Raw genomic sequence first — 19,404 nt, 5'->3', positions numbered from 1 at the left:
ACAAAACTACATTATGTTTTCCCTCTTGGCTTTATATGGTGGTTCCGTTTGATAAACTGTAACAAAAAGTTGACATCGACACAGCGGAAATCTAAAAAGGTCAAATGTGCTTTTTAATGAGCAATAAAAAAATAAGAGAGTAGAACTGAACATTACAAAGTAATAGCTGCCATCAGATTTGCAACAGTATGAATGAAAACAAACAACAGTGCAATACTGTTCAGTAAAGGATTCCTGTATAGACTGGCTTAATATGAGGTATTCCTGTTACCCATTTCCCCAATATGAAAAAGTGTCTTTTTCATGTGAATGGTGAAATTATGATCCGTAAACGACTTGTTGCTACTTCTTTTAGATTTGATAAGTGCTCCTCCAGGTTGTGCTTCTAAAACAAGCATCATAACTTGTAAGATTCAGGAACAGTCCTTCAAAATGATTTTTGAAAAAATATCCATACACCGGTATATGATATGCCTGTCAAATATTGTAAGATATGCACCGTTTTACTACTAGATTTTACAAAGCAGAGCAAACTTTACATGAACTCTGTTGCAAAGCTGAACAAATATAATGTATTGACTGGATATTAATACACTGGCTATCTTGTGTCTTGTTTAAGAAAGCAGCTACAGCAAAACTACTACATATCTAGATAATCAGCCATAAGCAAAATAACGGTTTTATGTGCACCTTCCTGTGTATCAGGTGCAACTATCAGTAACATTATTTCTAGTAACAGAATATGTACAGAACTGCTAGTGCTATAAATAAGTCAATGTGGTCAATGCTTACAGACTTTCATCTAGGCTGTGGTGTACTCCTCCATTTGACAATAGAGGTGTGTACTCTTGTATGAGCACAGTTGAATTTCTCAACATCTCCTGGAAATGTCTGACTGTTGTTGCATAAAGGTCCCTCTGCAACACCAGCGACCTGAACAGATTGATGGGCTCTGCTTTACGAACTATCTCAGGAACGTGGAGCTCGTTTGGCACTTTGCTGTTCCCGATCAGAACGTGATGCAGTCTCTTCTCCTCGAGGCTCCTCTGCATGAAGCTGAGCACATCCCGAAGCCTGCGTTCAACACTCTCAATGCCCCACAACGAGGGCTTTTTACTCAGCAACAGGTGCAACAGAGCAGTCTTAAAGTGATAGTTAGTCAGAGCACTTTTTCCTGTGAGCCCTGTCTGCTTTCTGTGTAGGAAAGTAACAATCTGAAGGCAGTGCAAATGACAGGAATTTTGTGGTAGGCGTTTAGCGAAATGTTTCAGCAAATTCCTTTCATAGACAGCAAAAGAGAGGGGCCAGTATGGGTCTGGAGGGCTGCCGCAATCTGATGGAAAGTGTGAAACAAAATAAGCATCTGTATCCTCTAGCTGAACAACTGGTATGATGTTCATCACAATGACCTTCCCTGAACGGAATCTGATCTTCAAAGCACCGGCGGCATCCAGGTTGCGAAAAGTGACCTCAAAGTCATATTTGTGAGAGATGCGTCCCCACGCTTTGGTTACGGAGATCTGAAACCACTTCATGACTTGATCTTTGGCCAAGTAAGGTGTGTTCTTGGAGCACAGCAGCTCATCAGGGCTGCGGTCCACCATGAGCGCGTCATTTCTACTATGCAACAGACAAAGCATGTCCTCCCCGAGGTTAGCAGAGCCACAGAGACAGCCCCCCTCATTCTCCCCAAACCTGGTCACCTTTATCATGCCGCAACCCTGCATGTCTGGAGGAATGTCGCTGGATGGACTGCACCACAGATTGAATTGGAAGGAGAACGGATCCGGAGGTGAGAAAGGCACAATGAGGTCGCACATCAGAGGCTTGCACACCTTCCAAGACTCGAACATGCTTCCAATCCCGACAAAGTCCCCGACTTCCATGTCTGCCTCCCTGTCACAAACGCTCCTCAGCGATTCAAGCAAATCATCAGCAAAACCCTCAACAAACTCTCTGACCCTCCAGTTTTCATGGGCTGAAATGTAGGTGGATTTGTCACAGAAGTTGCTCAGGATATCCTTGTCTAGTACCATTGTGCTTGGGCTGACGGATTCACTCTCTGAAAATATGTCTTCATCGTCAACTGGCCGGATTTCTGTGTCAGCAGAGTCCGCCCTGCACATCTCAATGGTGAAGAATATGACGAAGGAAAAAGCACTCCAGAAGTACCAGCTGTAACCTTCCTCCAACCTGGTTTCTTCCTGGTTCGAGTCCAGCTCTGACAGCTCCTTCTCCAGCTTGGCTTGCTCTATTTCCAGCCTCTCCTCGTGCTCACGCATGCGAGTCATCAGCTCCTCGTCCTGGTCTGGAAGTGTGGTGTTCTCTTGGGGAAAGAGCAAGGGATGGTTTAATATGGCAGCCGCCACCACCACACACACTCGTGCGATGGCCCCCTGCATCTTCAGCTAGTCTCTACCATTCACGTTTAAGCACCTTGAAGACGTCCAGCTCAAATCCTGAAACAAAAAACATAAACAGTCATTTTATTGAGAACAAAAAGTGGATTCAAAACAAAAATGAGCACTCGTGTACTTAATTAAAATGATGAAAATCATGATATGTACTGTACATATATATAAAAATAATCCTTTTATTTTTGAAAAAGTACTCCACCCATCGGGGGAAAGCACAGATTGTACCTCTAAATATAGAGGCAGTGGGCTGAGTGACGCACTCGTCCAGTATCAGACTGTGCAACATGGGAGGAAGGAAGATTGAGCTCTTTAGAAGAGTGTCGCCCTTCTCTGATAACCCTATTTAGTTACCAACATTGTGCCTGCTAACATTTACATCCTGTTAACATTTTATCCAAAATAAAAATGAGAAACTACTCCCTTTCTGGAGAATGTCCAAATGAAGTTTGTAGAATAGAAATTGAGCTTCTACTGTAAGTGAAACTATGTTTCAGAAAACACTGACATTATCATCTTCTTTCCTGAATGTCATCAGATCAACAAGTAATGCAATAAATTGTACCCAAGAGGAAATTACATAAGACTGTTGCTTATGTTCTGAGCTTTTAGGGGAATTTAAAGAGTCAACTGCACTTTCAAATGCTCTATTGGGGATGGACTCATTTACTTAAACTATTAGTAAGTAATGTAAAATCAAGAGCTAAAAGTGCTCTGAAGGGGACTTCCTTAAATACGAGAAACAAGAAATGACAGTAGGAAGTACATGAATCATGATCACATAGAAAGATCATGACATTATGAACTATTCTGTCAGGTATGAGCTTTGAAATGACAGCAGTAATGGCAGCCCAGTAATAGCAGAGCATGTGAGACCACTGAGCCAAGGGAAACTTCCCATGAATTGCTCAAGTTGGATGTTTTCCAACATTTACATGGCTCAGTTCATCCAAACAAACAAATCAAGCGAGACAGAGGTCTGTACAGCAGTTCATCGAAAATTATCTGAGATCCATCTATTGTTACACAACATGGCTGCTATAGTCAACAATTAAAAAGACTGAATCCTTGTTCTCTACTCTCTTTTCCCCCATAAAAGATCAAACTCAAAACAGAACATTGACTGAAGTGGTGTCTGAAGTACTAATACACTTTATTACAGTAAGAGTACAAGTACTGTTACGTAAAACTACTAAGTATGCAGAATGACAGCTTTCTGAGTGTTATCTATAAACAAGTACGCAGCATTTTAATGTTGCAGCTGCCTAATTTACATAGTGTTTGGTATCTCAATCTATAAGCTACAAATGCATCATAATTTATAAGCTAATCATATGTTTTGTGGGATCAATCTTAATCTTCAGAGCAAAAGTTCACTTTCTCCTGTGAGAAACAGTGAACGAGTATAAAAGTGTAGTAGTCAAGTAAAGAACAAGTACTTCAAACTTGCACATGAGTAAATGTACTTAATTCTTACCCTTAATCACTGCTGATAATGAGCTTAAATTGTTTGGAAAAACAGAGTACAACCAAACTTTCCCACAATGCCACGACTGTAGTAACAAAGTGGTGTAGTTACATTGCCAAGGGTTACCTCCTCAGTTGTCTTAGCAACAAAATAGTGGCCCACTCATCACGGAAATATGGTGGCAGTAATTGGCACAAACATTATTCCAGACTCATGAGTCACTTAACAGCCTGGTGTCAGACTACTAACGCTGCTTTATAGGATGCTATGTGAAGATTTGAAGCAAACAACGGCAAGCTGACAAAAATGTTCCCGAAAGCATAACAAGACAAAGCAGCATTGCATCATTTGGACAACATAATTGCATGTTTAGCAGCTTGGACTCGCTCTGCGTCGATTTACAAGTCTATAAAGCCAAGTTTAGAAGATATATGTTGTAAAAACAAAAAAGAAAAAAAGTTGATAAACCTACCTTTGCTCTGCTCTCTGGTTGCCTGCATGATGATAAACCTCATGTGGCGGGCTCTCCTGCTTCATGAACTCCTGCGAACATCCTGCCAACATCGAGGGAACAGTTTCACAGCTTTTCTCTTACACATTTCCTGAAAGTGAGCTCCACCCATATAATGAGACACCGCCCAGCTTCCCCTTATTCAACCAAATAGGGAGTGTAAGCTGTGAGGGGGCCAGGGTTTTGGTTTTATTCATCAGTGGTGTGCACAATGAAAATATTTTACCCATCTCATTCACTATTATAGCTTTAATTTGTCTTGATAAAAGTAGATTATTACAGTCTATTTGCAGATTAAGAATTTAAATACAGCATATATGGTCAGTTTATAGAGATATATTGTTATGTACTCTTGACTACCCAGCATTAGAAAATGTAAAAGTACACCAACTCATTCTGCAGAAAAAGGCCCCTCTTTTCCAAGAGCGACTTGGCCAAGAGAGCCGCATAAACCTTGTTACAACAATAAACACAAACAATACAAACAGACAAAAGAGTGAACACAATATCCAGTTAATATGCAATACAAGGTCAAGGGCAAAAATCCAGTTATGATGCATAAACAGATACAATTTTCTAAAACAATTTCAGTGAAAATTTAGCAGCAATCACACTTACCAAAAATACTAAGATAATGTATTAGAATGTTAATTCTGATGAATCAGTACTACTTTCTTATTTAGTACAATGTTTCTTTCTGAAATGTAGTGGAGTAAATAGTATAAAGTAGCATAAACCTCAGAAATGTACTTAAGTACAGTACTTGAGTAAATTAATCCTACCAGCTTTTCATTGCATTGACTGCTTCTCTTTGACATTTCTGATTATGGTTCACAGGAAATTACGTCTCACAGACTGGAGGATACACTAATGCACACTCATCTTCCTCCTTTCATTTTCTAGAAGAAGAAGTTTTCCTCTTTCATTTGCATTGCTACATGTTGTTTCCTGTGAGGCTGAAAGCTGTGCATGTGTTTTAACAGAAGTAGTCTACTAGTTGTAGACATTATGATTTTATCTTTCCACAGATGCTGCAGTATTGTCACAGCTAATGTTCAAAGTGTACATTTCACACTGCAAAATGCCAGTGTGAAGTGCATATTTAATGTAGTTTTTTTTTTTTTTACATAGTTTTATATTGATGATTAGTTGATGATGATTGTTCTCCTGGTCTAGAAAATGAATAGCTGTTAAACTGTAACCTTATCAGCCAGTGGACTGATCACATGTAAATATTAGTTTGTGATGTAAAACAAATAGGCTTCACTTAAAGTCTCTTTTGAACTTAATTATTAAATTGAATAGTAAAAGTTGGGCCTTGATGTAGGTCAAAGGTCAGCCTACATTGAAACAGCTCAGCTAATTTGTAATGACATAAAATATAACAGCATGCTTAGTGGTAAGAAATAAAGCATATAAAGTATTAGTTTTACTGACTACATTTTTCCTGTTTCATGTGGGCCACGAGGTTGCTGCTATAACACAGTTTGTACCATCCGTTTGAACAGCTATCAGTGACAAGTAACATTTTGCATCCACATGGTGGCGCTTCATGTATGAGCAAGACGAGACCAAGAGTACAAGAGAGTTGGAGACACAGTAGAGGTGCCGCTTGAACACAACTCATCACTCATAATGCTGCACTCAGAATCACAACGACAATGACAACTTTGACCTTTGGAAGCAGAAAGCCACTGACTTACAGACACAGCACACATTAACATAGTTTCATTCATTGAGAGATACTGTTACATTAACTCTGAAAATCATACATTGATAATAACCTTAAACAAAGCCCTTTTCAAATTGATAAAGTAGAGAAGGGCCTTTCTTTTTTTTAAATATTATTTTCAGTTTTTTGTGCAGACATATAAACCACACAAAAATCAATGCCCAAAACCCAACTTAAACACACACACACATGCACTCACACACACACACACACACACACACACACACACCAGGGGAGAGAGATAGAAATAACTGAGATTAATTCATTTTAACCACATAAAGGACACAAAACATCATAACATCAAAAATCTTATCATCTACATGTGATTGCTACTTACAACCCATCAAAAATAAGATTTAAAAACAAAAAAAAAACTGTCTATAATACAAATATGGTCAAATTGCATCCAGATATTGAAGAAAAGGATCCCAAGATTGTTCCCATTTGTGTTGACATTTCAAGTTAATAAAACACAGTTCCTCCATGTGGATAATCAAAACAAGTTCATGCAAACAGTTTCTGAAGTGGCGGAGTTGGTGTCTTCCAGTCTTTGAGAATAAAGTTTTTTAGCTAGTACCATGCTCATCAACAGAGCAATTTTGTATGTGTGAGGGGAGAGTTAAAGAGTTTCTCGGAGCATCCAAAGACAGTCAAGTCCCTGTAAGGAGAGAGACAGTCCTGTAGTGAACACCAGAAAAAAGAAATTCAGAGAAGCACTATTGCAACTGGCACTCACACAGTTAAATAAAGTAAATAAATAAACCCAAATGTGGAAGTTTTATTTGTCAGTGTCCTCAGTGCCCTTTTACATTCCTCATGAGGAAATGCTTTGTAAGTATCTTATGTAACATCACAGCACATCATCACATCGTCTTCACTAGAAATAGAAGTGCTTCAGTACAGTTAAGGTTTCTCACTCACTCAGCCTGCAGCGATGTCAAACTCAGACAACACAGAGAGGCTCCTCCTGCAGATTCTTTGGGACTGTTTGAGAGAACAGAGCCTCTTAGGATCTCCATTTTTCCCAGTTTTATTCTCCCTGACTGTTCACCTGAGCTGCTGCTTGCCTTACATTTGTCTGGATATGCTCTGCCCCAGATTGAGCGTGGTACGTCGGTTCAAGATCCAGCCTCAGAGCACGGTGACATGGGTAATGACTTGGAGGTGCTTGCGTAAAATTCTTTACAACCATGTCTGTTACATTTTCCCCCTCTCTGTTGTGTACTGGTACTGGAGACCTGTGGTTTCTCCTCCACTGGCCCCTGCAATGCTGTCTGTGGTAAAGGATGTAGTGGCCTGCCTCCTCTTGTTCGACATGCAGTACTTTTTTTGGCATCTGCTACACCACAAGGTGTCCTGGCTCTACTATTTCTTCCACAAGGAGCACCACCTCTACACTGCCACCTTCTCCCTGGCAACGGAGAACACAGGTGTCTGGGAGATGCTGAGCCTCAGTTTCTTCACAACACTGAACCCTGCGCTCTTGGACTGCCACCCGCTCACCGAGATGCTCTTCTTCATTACAAACATGTATCTGTCTGTGGAGGCTCACTCAGGCTATGAATTTCCCTGGTCACCACATAAACTGGTACCCTTCAGCCTCTACGGAGGAGCTCAGCATCATGACTTCCATCACCTCAAATTCAAAGTAAACTACGCACCGTACTTCACGCACTGGGACAGACTTTTTGGCACGCTGCAGGGAGCAGGCACACAGAATAAATCACGAAACCCAGAGACTTTAAAGAGGCTGTGATTATCAGGATATCTGAAGGACCTGCAGGCAAAGCACCAACGTACTATAATTTAACTTTGATTTAATTTAAGTGTCATAAACAAGGACTGGATGCTGACATCAAGTGATACTCCATCCAAATCTCTTGCATATAAAACACACCACCTGTTGTGTTTCACGCCCAAAAGATAAGTCCAGATTTTGAAAAAGCTTCATGAAGAGAATCTTCTTAATAGTAACCAATAACTGTTTCAATATGCATACAGCATGGACATGTAATTACTGTATCAAGATAGACTGAATCTAAGATTTAAAGGTGTAAAAAGTTTGTGGTTTGCTCCTTCAAGGGCCACCATAGCTTTGGACAGCTAATATTTACTGTGTTTGTAATGAATTCCAAAACTATTATGATGTGTTTTGTAGCAAAAAGTGTACTGAATAAATAATAAACTCTATCTGTACTGGAGGAAACATAATTATTACCTGTTGAATGGCAAATTACTTCATGCAAAAGCATGTGTTTCTAGTTTAATAATCAATTAAGAGGCATCATCAGATGGGTGTTTTGACCCTAAAATCAAAGGGAATATACAGAATATAAAGGAGGACTAGATATGAGCAACAGTGGTTTTGACTTTCTCCACAATCCTGCCAATATTTAAGAGACCTGATGAGAATTTAGCTTGGATCAGTGTAATAATATATATATATATTTTATATTTTTTCTATTTCATATAATAAAGTATATGAAATAGATATAATGTATGTAAAACAGAATTCAACAGAATTTCCTTGAATTTCCTTGTTGAATGAATGATGCTGATGTCTGAGTCCACAAAACTGCCCAAATACTAATTTACAACAAAGATATGTTATAAACTGTGTCTTAAAGCACACGTAATTGAAAGTGGGCGAGGGAATACTGGCACCAATGTCGCAATTTGAGGCTGAATGATGAGAAATGAAAGTAGACTACTGCGCAGACAAAAAATACCCTGACTAAAAAGACAGTCTTCCTTCCTCATGGATGTAAGGGACAGGAACACGAATCTAATGACATATTTATCTTTGTTTTTTCCTCATTTTTATTTTCGGTCTTGAGAGACATAACATCTCAATCTGCTGTCTGGGTATTTTCATATGGATAAAATTGAATGACAAATGAATTTTAACTTGAATTAATAAATGTAAATTACATTTGCATTTAAAGGAACACAGGTGCTTTCATTTCTGCAGGTTAATTACTTTACTGTAGATCTCTGCTCAGGTTTAGCTTGAGTGGAGCTGTCGCGGGAATTACGTAACGACACAAAACGCTGTGAACTAATGAGAACGATATAAAGGGATAAACCCCCCTTCACAGGTGCAACAAGGCTAATAGGATGACCAGGAAATTAAGCCCAAATCTGCATATACGCCCACAGTCCTCCAGGTGCGGTCAGACCGGATTTTGCTTCTTTTCATTGAGGTGTATTTGCTTCTGACGACAACTAAACCCTTACACACGAAATTGCGACGCTCTCCCACGTCCAGGAAGTTTAAGAGAGGGGGATCTCTCATGCAGGAAATATTGTTTGTTTCTATTCCTATTTTATTATTGAATGAAGTAATATTACATGAAGCAGAGAAGAAGTATTTGATAAGAAGCTGTATAATTCACATCTCACTGTACCTCCAGAAGAGATTTAATTAGGAAAAATAGTGAAAACACGTGTGTGTGTACTGAGGGTGTATAGGGCCTTTAATTTGTCACCACTTGATAACTGCAGCCCCGATAATATTTAAAGAGACATATTTCTAAATCTCTCATTTTTATCTGGCTATGTTTATATGGTAAAGAACTAAATGGAAAACGATTTCAGGCACCTAAATTTTGTTCTTTCATTGTCTGAAGATACTGAATGACAATTACGAGAAATAATTAGTGTGAACTGACGCCTTCGCTATCAGTAACCTTGTAGTCTCCATGAACATCCACTCATGAGAAAACATTCTGCTTTAGTGTAGTGACCAGGCTGGATGTAAGGTGTAATAACACACAAGTATAGCTGTCTATACAGAGAAACAACTGCAGGAAATAGCAAAAAATGATGGAAAATAAGCAAGCAAATGAGTTAAATGTAGATGGGCTGAAATTTTAAGCATTGTTGTACAGTTTCTTATTGTACCAAAATATAAAATTGTTTCTTTTTTCTGTCTTTTTGTGTAACCTTGCTGTTGATTTATCATTACACATGTACACACTCACAATGTTTCTACAACTAAAAACCTTTTCTACACAAATCCCCAAGTTCACTTTATGATTAACTTTTTAATTTTATTTACAAAAAGTGATGTTCAACCAGACTATTTTCTGACCGAGGTAAGCTCACTTTCTTGTCTTAATCAGTATTTCACAGAACATGGAAGTTACTCGGATTGAGTAAGTGATCCACTATAAATACACGGGGAATTTTGTGTTTTCATATCAGCACTTTTGTTAATGAGGTCAGAAATAAAAGTGGGTTCTTGTTTCAGCCAGTCATCAACGCTGGTCAGTTCTGTTCTGTTCCTCAGTGTAGAGCTACAGTTATTAGTCAGTTGACATAAAATGACGTTAAAAACCATTTTGATAATCAGTCAGTTGTTTTTCCACAAACACATTCTGTGGTCTCAGCCTCTCAGCTGTGCAGACTTCCTGCATTTATTTTTGTCTAATGTGACATTAAACTGAATATATTTGGGTTAGGGACTGTTGCTCAGACAAAACAAGGCATTTTTATAGACCAAACAATGAATCACAATCAATCAAAAAATAATTGGCAGATTAATTGATAATGATAACAATCACTGGTTGCAGCCCCTCAATGTTCATAATAATCACTACTTACTAAAGGGTGGCGGTTTAGATTACAACCATGTGAAATGGCTAATTTTGTTGTACATACAGAGAGCCAAGAGCTGAAATGACTAGTAGATTAATCAGTTAATTCATAATTATTATAATTAATTGATAGAAATTTTTATACTCATGTTTCAGTAATTTATAAAGCAAAAATTTCAGCTTTTCAAATGTGAAGATTTGTTGATTTTCTTTGTTTTCTATGATTTCTATGATATGATTAAACTGAATCTCTTCCATCAGACAAAACAAGACATTTGAACACATCAATTTGTGTTCTAGGAAACAGGCAATAAGTATATTTCACTATTGTCTGACACCGATTAATCAATCAATCGAGATAACAATCATTAATCTGATATATCGATAACGAAACTCATTCTTAGTAATCGAAAGTCTTAGTTCTTACTTATCAGAAACTACCAAAACAAATAGATACGAGTAAAACAGACAAGAGATCACAGAATAATCTGATAATTTGTGTTTAAGAGGGATGGAAGCTTATTTGTATTTTTTCAATACCGATTACTTAATAAACATTTAATTAATTAACCACTTATGAGGTGCAGTAAAGTTACTTTAGAACAAAATAAGAATGTGGGACGGAGGTAACAATACAGATATTTTCAAGTACTTTTAAATAGTACTAGTACTAGTACTTTTATTTTAGAATTACAATAAAAACTGCTTTTAAACAGTAGCAGTTATTGCACCAAGATTGAACTAAAAAACAGTTATGCAGTTTTAAAAATGATAAACTGCGATGTTCGTCTGGAAAGATCAGGATGGACAGTTGAACTATCAGCATTAGTTAAAAATAGACCAGTCACAATTTCATAAACATATAAGGGACCAAAATACATTTGGCACTTCACTAATTATCATTTATTGAGGTTTATTACACAATATACAAGCTGTGGCAAGCTGTGCATCACTCACAGATAACATGTCAACTCTCTCCAGACATTATTATATCGTAGCTCTTCAACACAGGAAAGGAGTGTAATTCAATGCGTTAATACTACTCTGATCTAATCTTTGTAAACAATTTGACATTCAAATGTGGATTGAAATAGTAACAGAAAAGAATATTGATTCCTCCACATCATTCCTCCGTAACACAGTTGTTGATCAAATTGATCCAAATTCTAACTCTGGTTTTACTAAGTTCAAGTAAAGACAGAAAAATTCATAATAGACACATTAATTTAACATTTACAGTTACTATCATGTAAACATTCAACGAGTCAATATATCGACCACTTTCTCTGCTATGAGCTTTTTGCCACTATCTTCCAGGTTTTGTATCAACTTCACTGAGGCGTCCATGCCCTGCTTCTCCACCCAGATCTTCAGTAGTTGGATTGTCTGCTGCTGAGCATTATTTGGGTGGTCCAGTTGACAATTGTCAATCGTACCTTGTGGTATCCCGTCACGCATTGCTATCGCCTTCATATCGTTAATCGTTAAATGTTCTGCAATCTCAGGCAGGTGAGGCGTGAGATCCACACGTGGAACTAATGTGACAGACAGAAAAAATAGGGATGAATGTAACAAAGCACAATACATCACAACTTTATTGATCTTGCAGGGGCATTTTGATTTTGGGAATTGTAAAGTAGACATAAAAAGACACAAGGTAGATACAGAATAGCTAATAGCTATGTTTAAGGGTGAGTGATGTTGAAAAGGAAATCAGTCACAATCACTAAACGAAAAGTCTGGTTCCAGACCTCTAAATCACTCCTCACATCTTCTATTTTCACAACAGTTATAAACAAACAATAACCAAGCAGATAGGGATGTCATCTTTGTGTGGCAGAGCCAGAAAAAATTGCTACATCCATGAAAAATAGCAACATGCTTGTTGCCGCAAAATTGGCAACAAGCAAGACTGAGATTGGACTCACAGATAAAGGATAATAACAACTTTGCATGCAGAAATCAGCGAACATGAACACACAGTTAGACTGAATAATAGCGTGAGATGAAATGTCAGTTCAATCTGATTATCAATCAAACAGCTATTTCATCTGACAAGCTCAAAATATAAAGAAATAAAGCTCTAATATTGCATCAACTAAGAATCACGTTTTGCTTTTCTTACCTTTAAGAGGACGCATCTCCTGAGAAACAAAAGTAAAATGAATGTTAATGAAAGATTTTCAACTCCAGAGTGATAAAATAAGAAATAAAGTTACACAAGTTTTACAGCTATAGTCACACAACAATGATACTGAGTTGGCACAAGCACACTATCAACACCAACGGTTTCAGACAACTAACCTGTACCTCCTATAGAAAGGGGCAGCTATGCCAACGTTAAAGGAGAGACAGAAAAGGATTTATGATACATGTACATGTGTGTGTGTGTGTGTGTGTGTGTGTGTGTGTGTGTGTGTGATAACTCTTAAAAACAGGACAAACATCTTCCAGTTGGTCAAAAATGGTCAAAAGGTTATAAATGAACTAAAAGATAACACACTGGAGAATAACTTACCACCAGAGTTGCATTGCCATTTTCCTGTTGGTTTATGTTCTGTTGTGCCCTCCCTTATGAGACAAATGATCAAAAAACAAGATACACAGACGTGTTATTAAGAAGACACAAAGAAAACGATTCGATCAGAACTTCACCAGAACTGAACTAAAGGTATTATTACTGTACTTTGCTTTTTTGCTAAGGAACATATGAGGTTCTTGTGCCCCCTGCTGGTCTAATTAGATATAGCTGTATAGTAGTAGAAATACTCACGTCTTTTCCATCTCCGAAGGACGATGAGCCCAATTAAAATGAAAATTATTAAAATAATTACGCAGAGTATTATAATTAATGTATTTCCCCCTGAAACAAAAGGACACAGACATTGGTAGACATTTTTATTTCAGGCAAAAATACTTTTAAATAACACGCAATAGACTGATTGTCGCAAGGTTGCAAACTGCAACCATCAAACTTACCATTGCACACGGTGTTACTGGTGGCTGTACAGGCTACTTTGATCCCATAAGCACCACACCTTGAACCAAAAAAAAACAAAAACAAAAGGTATCAGTTACTTTGTCGTGGTTTAAAAACTCTGCTGGTAATCTATGAAGACAAGTCAACAAATTGGTGATGATGTTTTACCATTGTAAGAAAACTTTGAAGAGATTTTAAGAAGCCATACATACATATTATTATTAACAAATATTTGAATGAGCAATACTTACACTTTACAAGGGAAGCAGAATGTACAGGGTTCTTCTTTGTCACAATAGTGATCCTCTTTACATCGACACTTAGTGTTTCTGTCAGGTGAACAGGGTTCATCCACCTTTAGATTGGCTGAAAAGACAGTACATCGACACAACTGTCATAAAAGGGTTTGACAGACTTTTATATATCTTCATTTTCATAAAAACAACACAGTGAAATATTGTGTTTTTTGCGGTACATAATAGTCTACATTTCAAGTTAGAGTGAAATCTTCAATGTTGTCGTTGAATTAGTCTATTTTGTTTTTGTAAAAGTAAAAGACATTTACTCTGAAAACTTAATTCTCATAGACAAATTGAAATAGTGCTCTTATTTCTTTTTCTTTTAAAATCTGTATATCTCACTGCATGGAACTGACTGGGATTAGGTCTGCAACTATTTCATTATTAATTAATCTGGCCATCATTTTTCGATTAATCACTTAAAGAACCAGTGTGTAGGATTTAGTGGCATCTAGTGGTGAGGATGCAGGATTGCAACCAAATGCATACACCTCCCCTCACCATCCCCTTCCAAGTGTGTAGGAGAACCTCTGGTGGCTGCGAAACTCACAAAAAACGCAAAAGGCCGTCTCTAGAGCCAGCGTTCGGTTTGTCTGTTCTGGGCTACTGTAGAAACATGGCGGTGCAACATGGTGCAACTCCATGGAAGATGAGCCACTCCCTGTGTAGATATAAAAGGTTCATTCTAAGCTAAAGAAAACTCAATGATTCTTATTTTCAGGTGATTATACACTAATTGAAACATACTTATGAATATTATTTTCTATTTCTGCCATGTCCGTTCAGCTAGATGCCACTAAATTCTACACACTGCACCTTTAATAGTTTGGTTAATAAAATGTCAGAAAAAAAGCCCATCACATTCTCTCAGAGCTCAAATTGACGTCAATAAATAGATTTATTTCTCTGAAACAGTCTAAAACCCAAAATGTCTTAAAATTACAGTGATACAATACATAGAAGAGCAGCAAATCTTACTCTTTAAAAAGTTGGATCTATTAAAGCTGGATGGATTTATAGCATTTTTGCTTGCTAATGTACTTAAACAATCAACTATTTTAATTATCAGTGATTAGTCCTTCATTGATTGACTCAACTGATCAATTAACCAACTAATAATTTCAGTTCTAATTGCAATCATTCTTCTTTGTGTAAGGTTTAAATACAGCTGTGAATATACTTTACTCATTAACTAAGTGGAGACAATTAATAATTTTCGGCCATATGCAAATTTTAATTAACTATATAATTAAGATTTCTTGACTCTAGGGTCATAAAATTGTGCGGTTCCATCTTTATAAGGACAGTGTACCTACCTCCCTCTAAAATTGCTTGCTCAAACAATATAGGCCTTTCTCATTTTGAGATGTCACAAGAGGAAAAACACAATGACGGCTAAATTTAATTTAGCTGCTAACTCTGTCAGGTCCTGGTACTGTGAAAGCTGGCTCACTGTCACACTGTCATATTGGGACACTTGAAAAAACAGAGCAATCAATAATGTCATCAGTAACACCTGCACTTTTCCTACTATGGCAAGTCTAAATATCTACTGTGAAAAAAGCCAATTTTTCAATTTTTTAGTGATGTTTTGTTTTATGCATTTCAGAAATGTTCTCATTTAGCATTTATGCACTTGCCTGCCACCTTAGACTAGCTCCAACTCTGTTCTTAAAAACAAAAACTAAAGACCTTTCTTGTCTGTCTGGCCTTAGTATTGTTGTTCTTATATATATACATACATATATACATATATACGTACAGTATATGTCTGTATGGATATGTGTATATATGTGTGTATATATGCACATGTTTGCCTTTTATTATTTTATTATCATATAAAGCACTTTGACTTGCATTTCTATGAAATATACAAATAAAATCTGAATCTGGTTCAGAGTTTGCTTTTAAAGTAATAACAATACATTCTATCTGAGTATAAAACATTATTGTCAACTATAAAGAATATTTATATTTGGACATATCACCAAGACTTGGAGTATTTGTTAATCAGATATTACAAAAGCTCCAAAGAATATTAGTAAATGCATGTTAAATACCTTTAATCTGACATGTATTAAACCCTTTCTTAAACCAAGAAATTGTGATGTCTCACTGTGTACCTTTGTCATCGCACTGTGTGCAGGGTTCACAGGTTGTCTGGAAATTAGGGTGACTTGTGTACGTCCCTTCCTTACAGTGGTCGCATTTTCGATCATTTGGATTCACAGTGCAGTGCTGTATCAGTAGCTGACCTAAAATATGGAGACAAATGAGCCAGAAGCACAAGAAAATCATTTAATCAGTTAGATTTATGCAAAAAAAATTAAAGTCAGTACTGCTTTTCTTGCAAAATAGACACTACAGCTTGTAATAGTCATATTTATCAATATCTTGTGTAAAAAGATTTCATGTTAATATTCTTCAGTGGATGAAGGTTTTGTGTGATAGGCCTTTGTCCAGCAACACAAATGTTGTCATTACCTACCACAAAGTTTCCTAAACTGGGGGCAGTTATTCAATTAACTGAGAGAATAATCGGCAGATTAAGTATTAAGTTGTAAGTACTCAGATCCATTACATATGTAAAAGTACCAATACCATAATGTAAAAATACTTAGTACAAGTAAAAGTCATGCATGAAAAATCTTAATTATGTAAAAGTACAAAAGTATTAGCAGCTTGATGTAGTTAAAGTATTACAGTAAAAGTAGTGGTTTGGTCCCTCTGACTGATATATTATTATATATAAACATCATTAGATTATTAATACTGAAGCATCAGTGTGTAAGCAGCATGTTACTGTTGTAGCTGCTAGAGGTGGATCTAGTTTGAACTACTGTATATACAGTTAGCTGGTTTAGTCCAGTGGTTCCCAACCTAGGGGTTGGGCCCCTCCAAAGGGTCATCGGCTAAACCTGAGGGGTCGTGAGATTAATGGGAGAGGAAAGAAGAAAAAACAAAGTTCTGATACACAAATCTGTTTTCAGTTTTTGGACTTTTTCTCTAATCTTTGATTTTTTGGTGAAATATTTGATCATTTGAACATTTATTGAAATGAAACCACATGAGAAGTAGAAAGGAGGGAGAGGGAAAAAGAGGGAAAATGAAATTAAAAATTGGAGGAAAAATCACTATTTGGTGGAGCTGTTAACAACTCATAGACATCTGAAATGTGACCCTGACTACACACTGCTTTTTGTAAGACGTCAAAACGCAAAAAGGTTGGAAACCACTGGTTTCATCTTTAACAATGTGTTGTAGCTTTATCCATTATCCATTGTGTCAAATCTTCATTTGAAAAGTAACTAAAGCTGTCAAATGTAGAGTAGAAAGTACAATATTTCCCTCTGATATGTAGTGGAGTGGAAGTATAAAGTTGCATAAAATGGAAATACTCAAGTAAAGTACCTCGAAATTGTGCTAAAGTGCAGTACTTGACTAAATGTTCTTAGTCACTTTCCACCACTGGGATGAATCGAGATCATAAATAATCTTGAGATGCAGCCCTACATTGATTCCCTCTTGATTAAGGAAGACAGCAAACTTAAACTGGTTGTCATGCCAATGCCATTCAAATTCACTTGAACCAGTTGCACTGACACTTACCTGCACCGCACTTACAACAGCTCCTGTTGCCATGGACGTAGGTGCCATCGATACAAAAGTTCGAATCCTGCCTTCTGCTCCGGATTGGTTCTTTACCTTCAGTTGGGGAGAGGACGGAAACTCTAGAAAAACAGAGAATCGAAAGTGAAAGTAAGTCTCGGTACATTACACCTTTAATATATCTGAATAAATACTAATTATTCAATGTAAGACCTCCACTAACGTACACGTAACGTCACTTGTCTTCACCTCTAACGGTTAGGTGACGTAGAATATAGGTGTTGTTTGAAATTCTGTTACCCGTCGATTTCTTTCCCCACATGAAATCGCACCTCAAACCACAAAAACCAGAGAAACCTGTCTTTTGCTTCTGCGTTACTTACCTTCAGCCCAAAACCTAGCCAGTCATATTTATAAACTATAAATACAGCAACAAACTAAATCAAACTCTTTACTAAAAACACGAAAACACTTTTCGGAAACGTAGCCTGTTTCATCACAACACAACTACAGGAGTACAGTAACAGTAACGGTAACTAACGCTTGCTCACAAAATTCATATACGAGGTCTATTAAACTTTACCTACAGTGACAAAGCGAAGATGATAAACCAGACAGGAATCATGTTTGAATCAGATGCCACCATGCTGTTAAACTTCATAAACTGCTGTGAAAAGTTATAACTCCCTATCACACGTCTATCCTCTGTGTACAGTACGTTAGTACTTCCCTCTGAGTCTGCGCAGACGGGGATTTTTGTGTTTTTTACGGGGAATTTTTTTTCTTAGTTGCTTTCTATTTCCGTAAACAATTAACATTGGATAAGTCATTTTGCAGTATGTCTAACCTACAATACAGCCTACATACAATTGTCAGTTGCTGTGTTTGGGTGTAGCCAGGAGGTTGTAAATACTGAGGTGACTCACCACATTACATTACAGTTATACTTTCTGTAAAGTTTATTTCACAACATAAAGGTCTAAATAATGTGTTGCCAAGGATAGGATTCATGGGGATTGAAATGATGAAAGCTTTATGTTTGTTGGCTTAAAAGTAGTGAAATTTAAACACATTGAGTCTAAAAATACACAGATCATCTTATAAAATACCCACTACATGTAAGTTTCTATTTGTAGAATGTAAACTATCATTACTGTGATCACCTTAAATCTGAGTTTAATGTGTGAGTGTTACAATTTTGTGACTCACAACTAAGCCAATCGTGGACAAATATGCAATTTACACAAACAAGATGTGGAAACTTTCAGTCTCTAGTGCACATACACAATGAGGACGGACTTTTCAATTCTGTTTCAACAACAAATATTTGCATATTTATAAATTATGGACTTTCCAATGAGGCAGAAGGGTCTGAAGGGGATTTTTAAAACTTACAATAAGGGAAAGCTTAGGGGATTTGAAAATATATGGGGTTCTTTTTATTATTATTATGATGATGATGATGATGATGATGATGATGATAATTATTATTATTATTTTATTATTCTTTTTTATCTTTCAACATATTTACTTAACTTGTAATGTAATAATTATGTGACTAATACTGAAAGTAAAATTCCTATGATCTGCGCATGACTGGCCCTTGCGCAGGTCTCAAATAAGACCACTAGGGGGAGTCATTGTTCTTTATTTGGTATGATGCTGTTGGAAATAAGGAGGATTTTGCTCCTGCTGATGGGAGTCCATCAGTAAAATAAAATGTAATATCGTTCAGATTTTTTAATTTGTGATTGAGAACTGATGAAATGGGAAACACCACAAACTACAAAACA

The 19,404-nt window shown here is 37.0% G+C and overlaps 3 protein-coding genes across 4 annotated transcripts; 1 reads left to right on the top strand and 2 right to left on the bottom strand.

Annotated features, from left to right (window-relative positions):
* Positions 1 to 90: 90 nt before the first annotated feature.
* itprip (inositol 1,4,5-trisphosphate receptor interacting protein) lies at positions 91 to 4,507 on the bottom strand. Its single transcript, XM_067610303.1, has 2 exons — positions 4,355 to 4,507; positions 91 to 2,459 (listed from the first exon to the last, which is right to left on the bottom strand). The coding sequence occupies exon 2, from the start codon at positions 2,400 to 2,402 to the stop codon at positions 789 to 791; it is 1,614 nt and encodes a 537-aa protein (XP_067466404.1). The 5' UTR covers positions 2,403 to 2,459; positions 4,355 to 4,507; the 3' UTR covers positions 91 to 788.
* A 2,516-nt stretch (positions 4,508 to 7,023) lies between these two features.
* On the top strand, positions 7,024 to 8,321 carry LOC137197630 (cholesterol 25-hydroxylase-like protein). Its single transcript, XM_067611115.1, has one exon. It carries the CDS (start codon positions 7,060 to 7,062, stop codon positions 7,879 to 7,881), a length of 822 nt encoding a protein of 273 aa, XP_067467216.1. The 5' UTR covers positions 7,024 to 7,059; the 3' UTR covers positions 7,882 to 8,321.
* Positions 8,322 to 11,599: 3,278 nt separating this feature from the next.
* fas (Fas cell surface death receptor) lies at positions 11,600 to 19,012 on the bottom strand. Of its 2 annotated transcripts, XM_067610300.1 has the most exons (9): positions 18,199 to 19,006; positions 17,612 to 17,733; positions 16,126 to 16,257; positions 13,955 to 14,069; positions 13,703 to 13,761; positions 13,497 to 13,586; positions 13,242 to 13,294; positions 12,849 to 12,867; positions 11,600 to 12,258 (listed from the first exon to the last, which is right to left on the bottom strand). In XM_067610300.1, exons 1-9 carry the CDS (start codon positions 18,270 to 18,272, stop codon positions 11,981 to 11,983), a joined length of 942 nt encoding a protein of 313 aa, XP_067466401.1. In that variant the 5' UTR covers positions 18,273 to 19,006; the 3' UTR covers positions 11,600 to 11,980. The 2 variants fall into 2 exon arrangements, with proteins under 2 accessions (XP_067466401.1, XP_067466402.1); XM_067610301.1 differs by lacking the exon at positions 12,849 to 12,867 and having other exon boundaries at positions 13,223 to 13,294; positions 18,199 to 19,012.
* Positions 19,013 to 19,404: the final 392 nt, after the last annotated feature.

This window comes from Thunnus thynnus, chromosome 14, assembly GCF_963924715.1.
Source record: "Thunnus thynnus chromosome 14, fThuThy2.1, whole genome shotgun sequence".
NCBI classification, from domain to species: Eukaryota; Metazoa; Chordata; class Actinopteri; order Scombriformes; family Scombridae; genus Thunnus; species Thunnus thynnus.
This window is presented reverse-complemented; position numbering and strand designations above follow the sequence as displayed.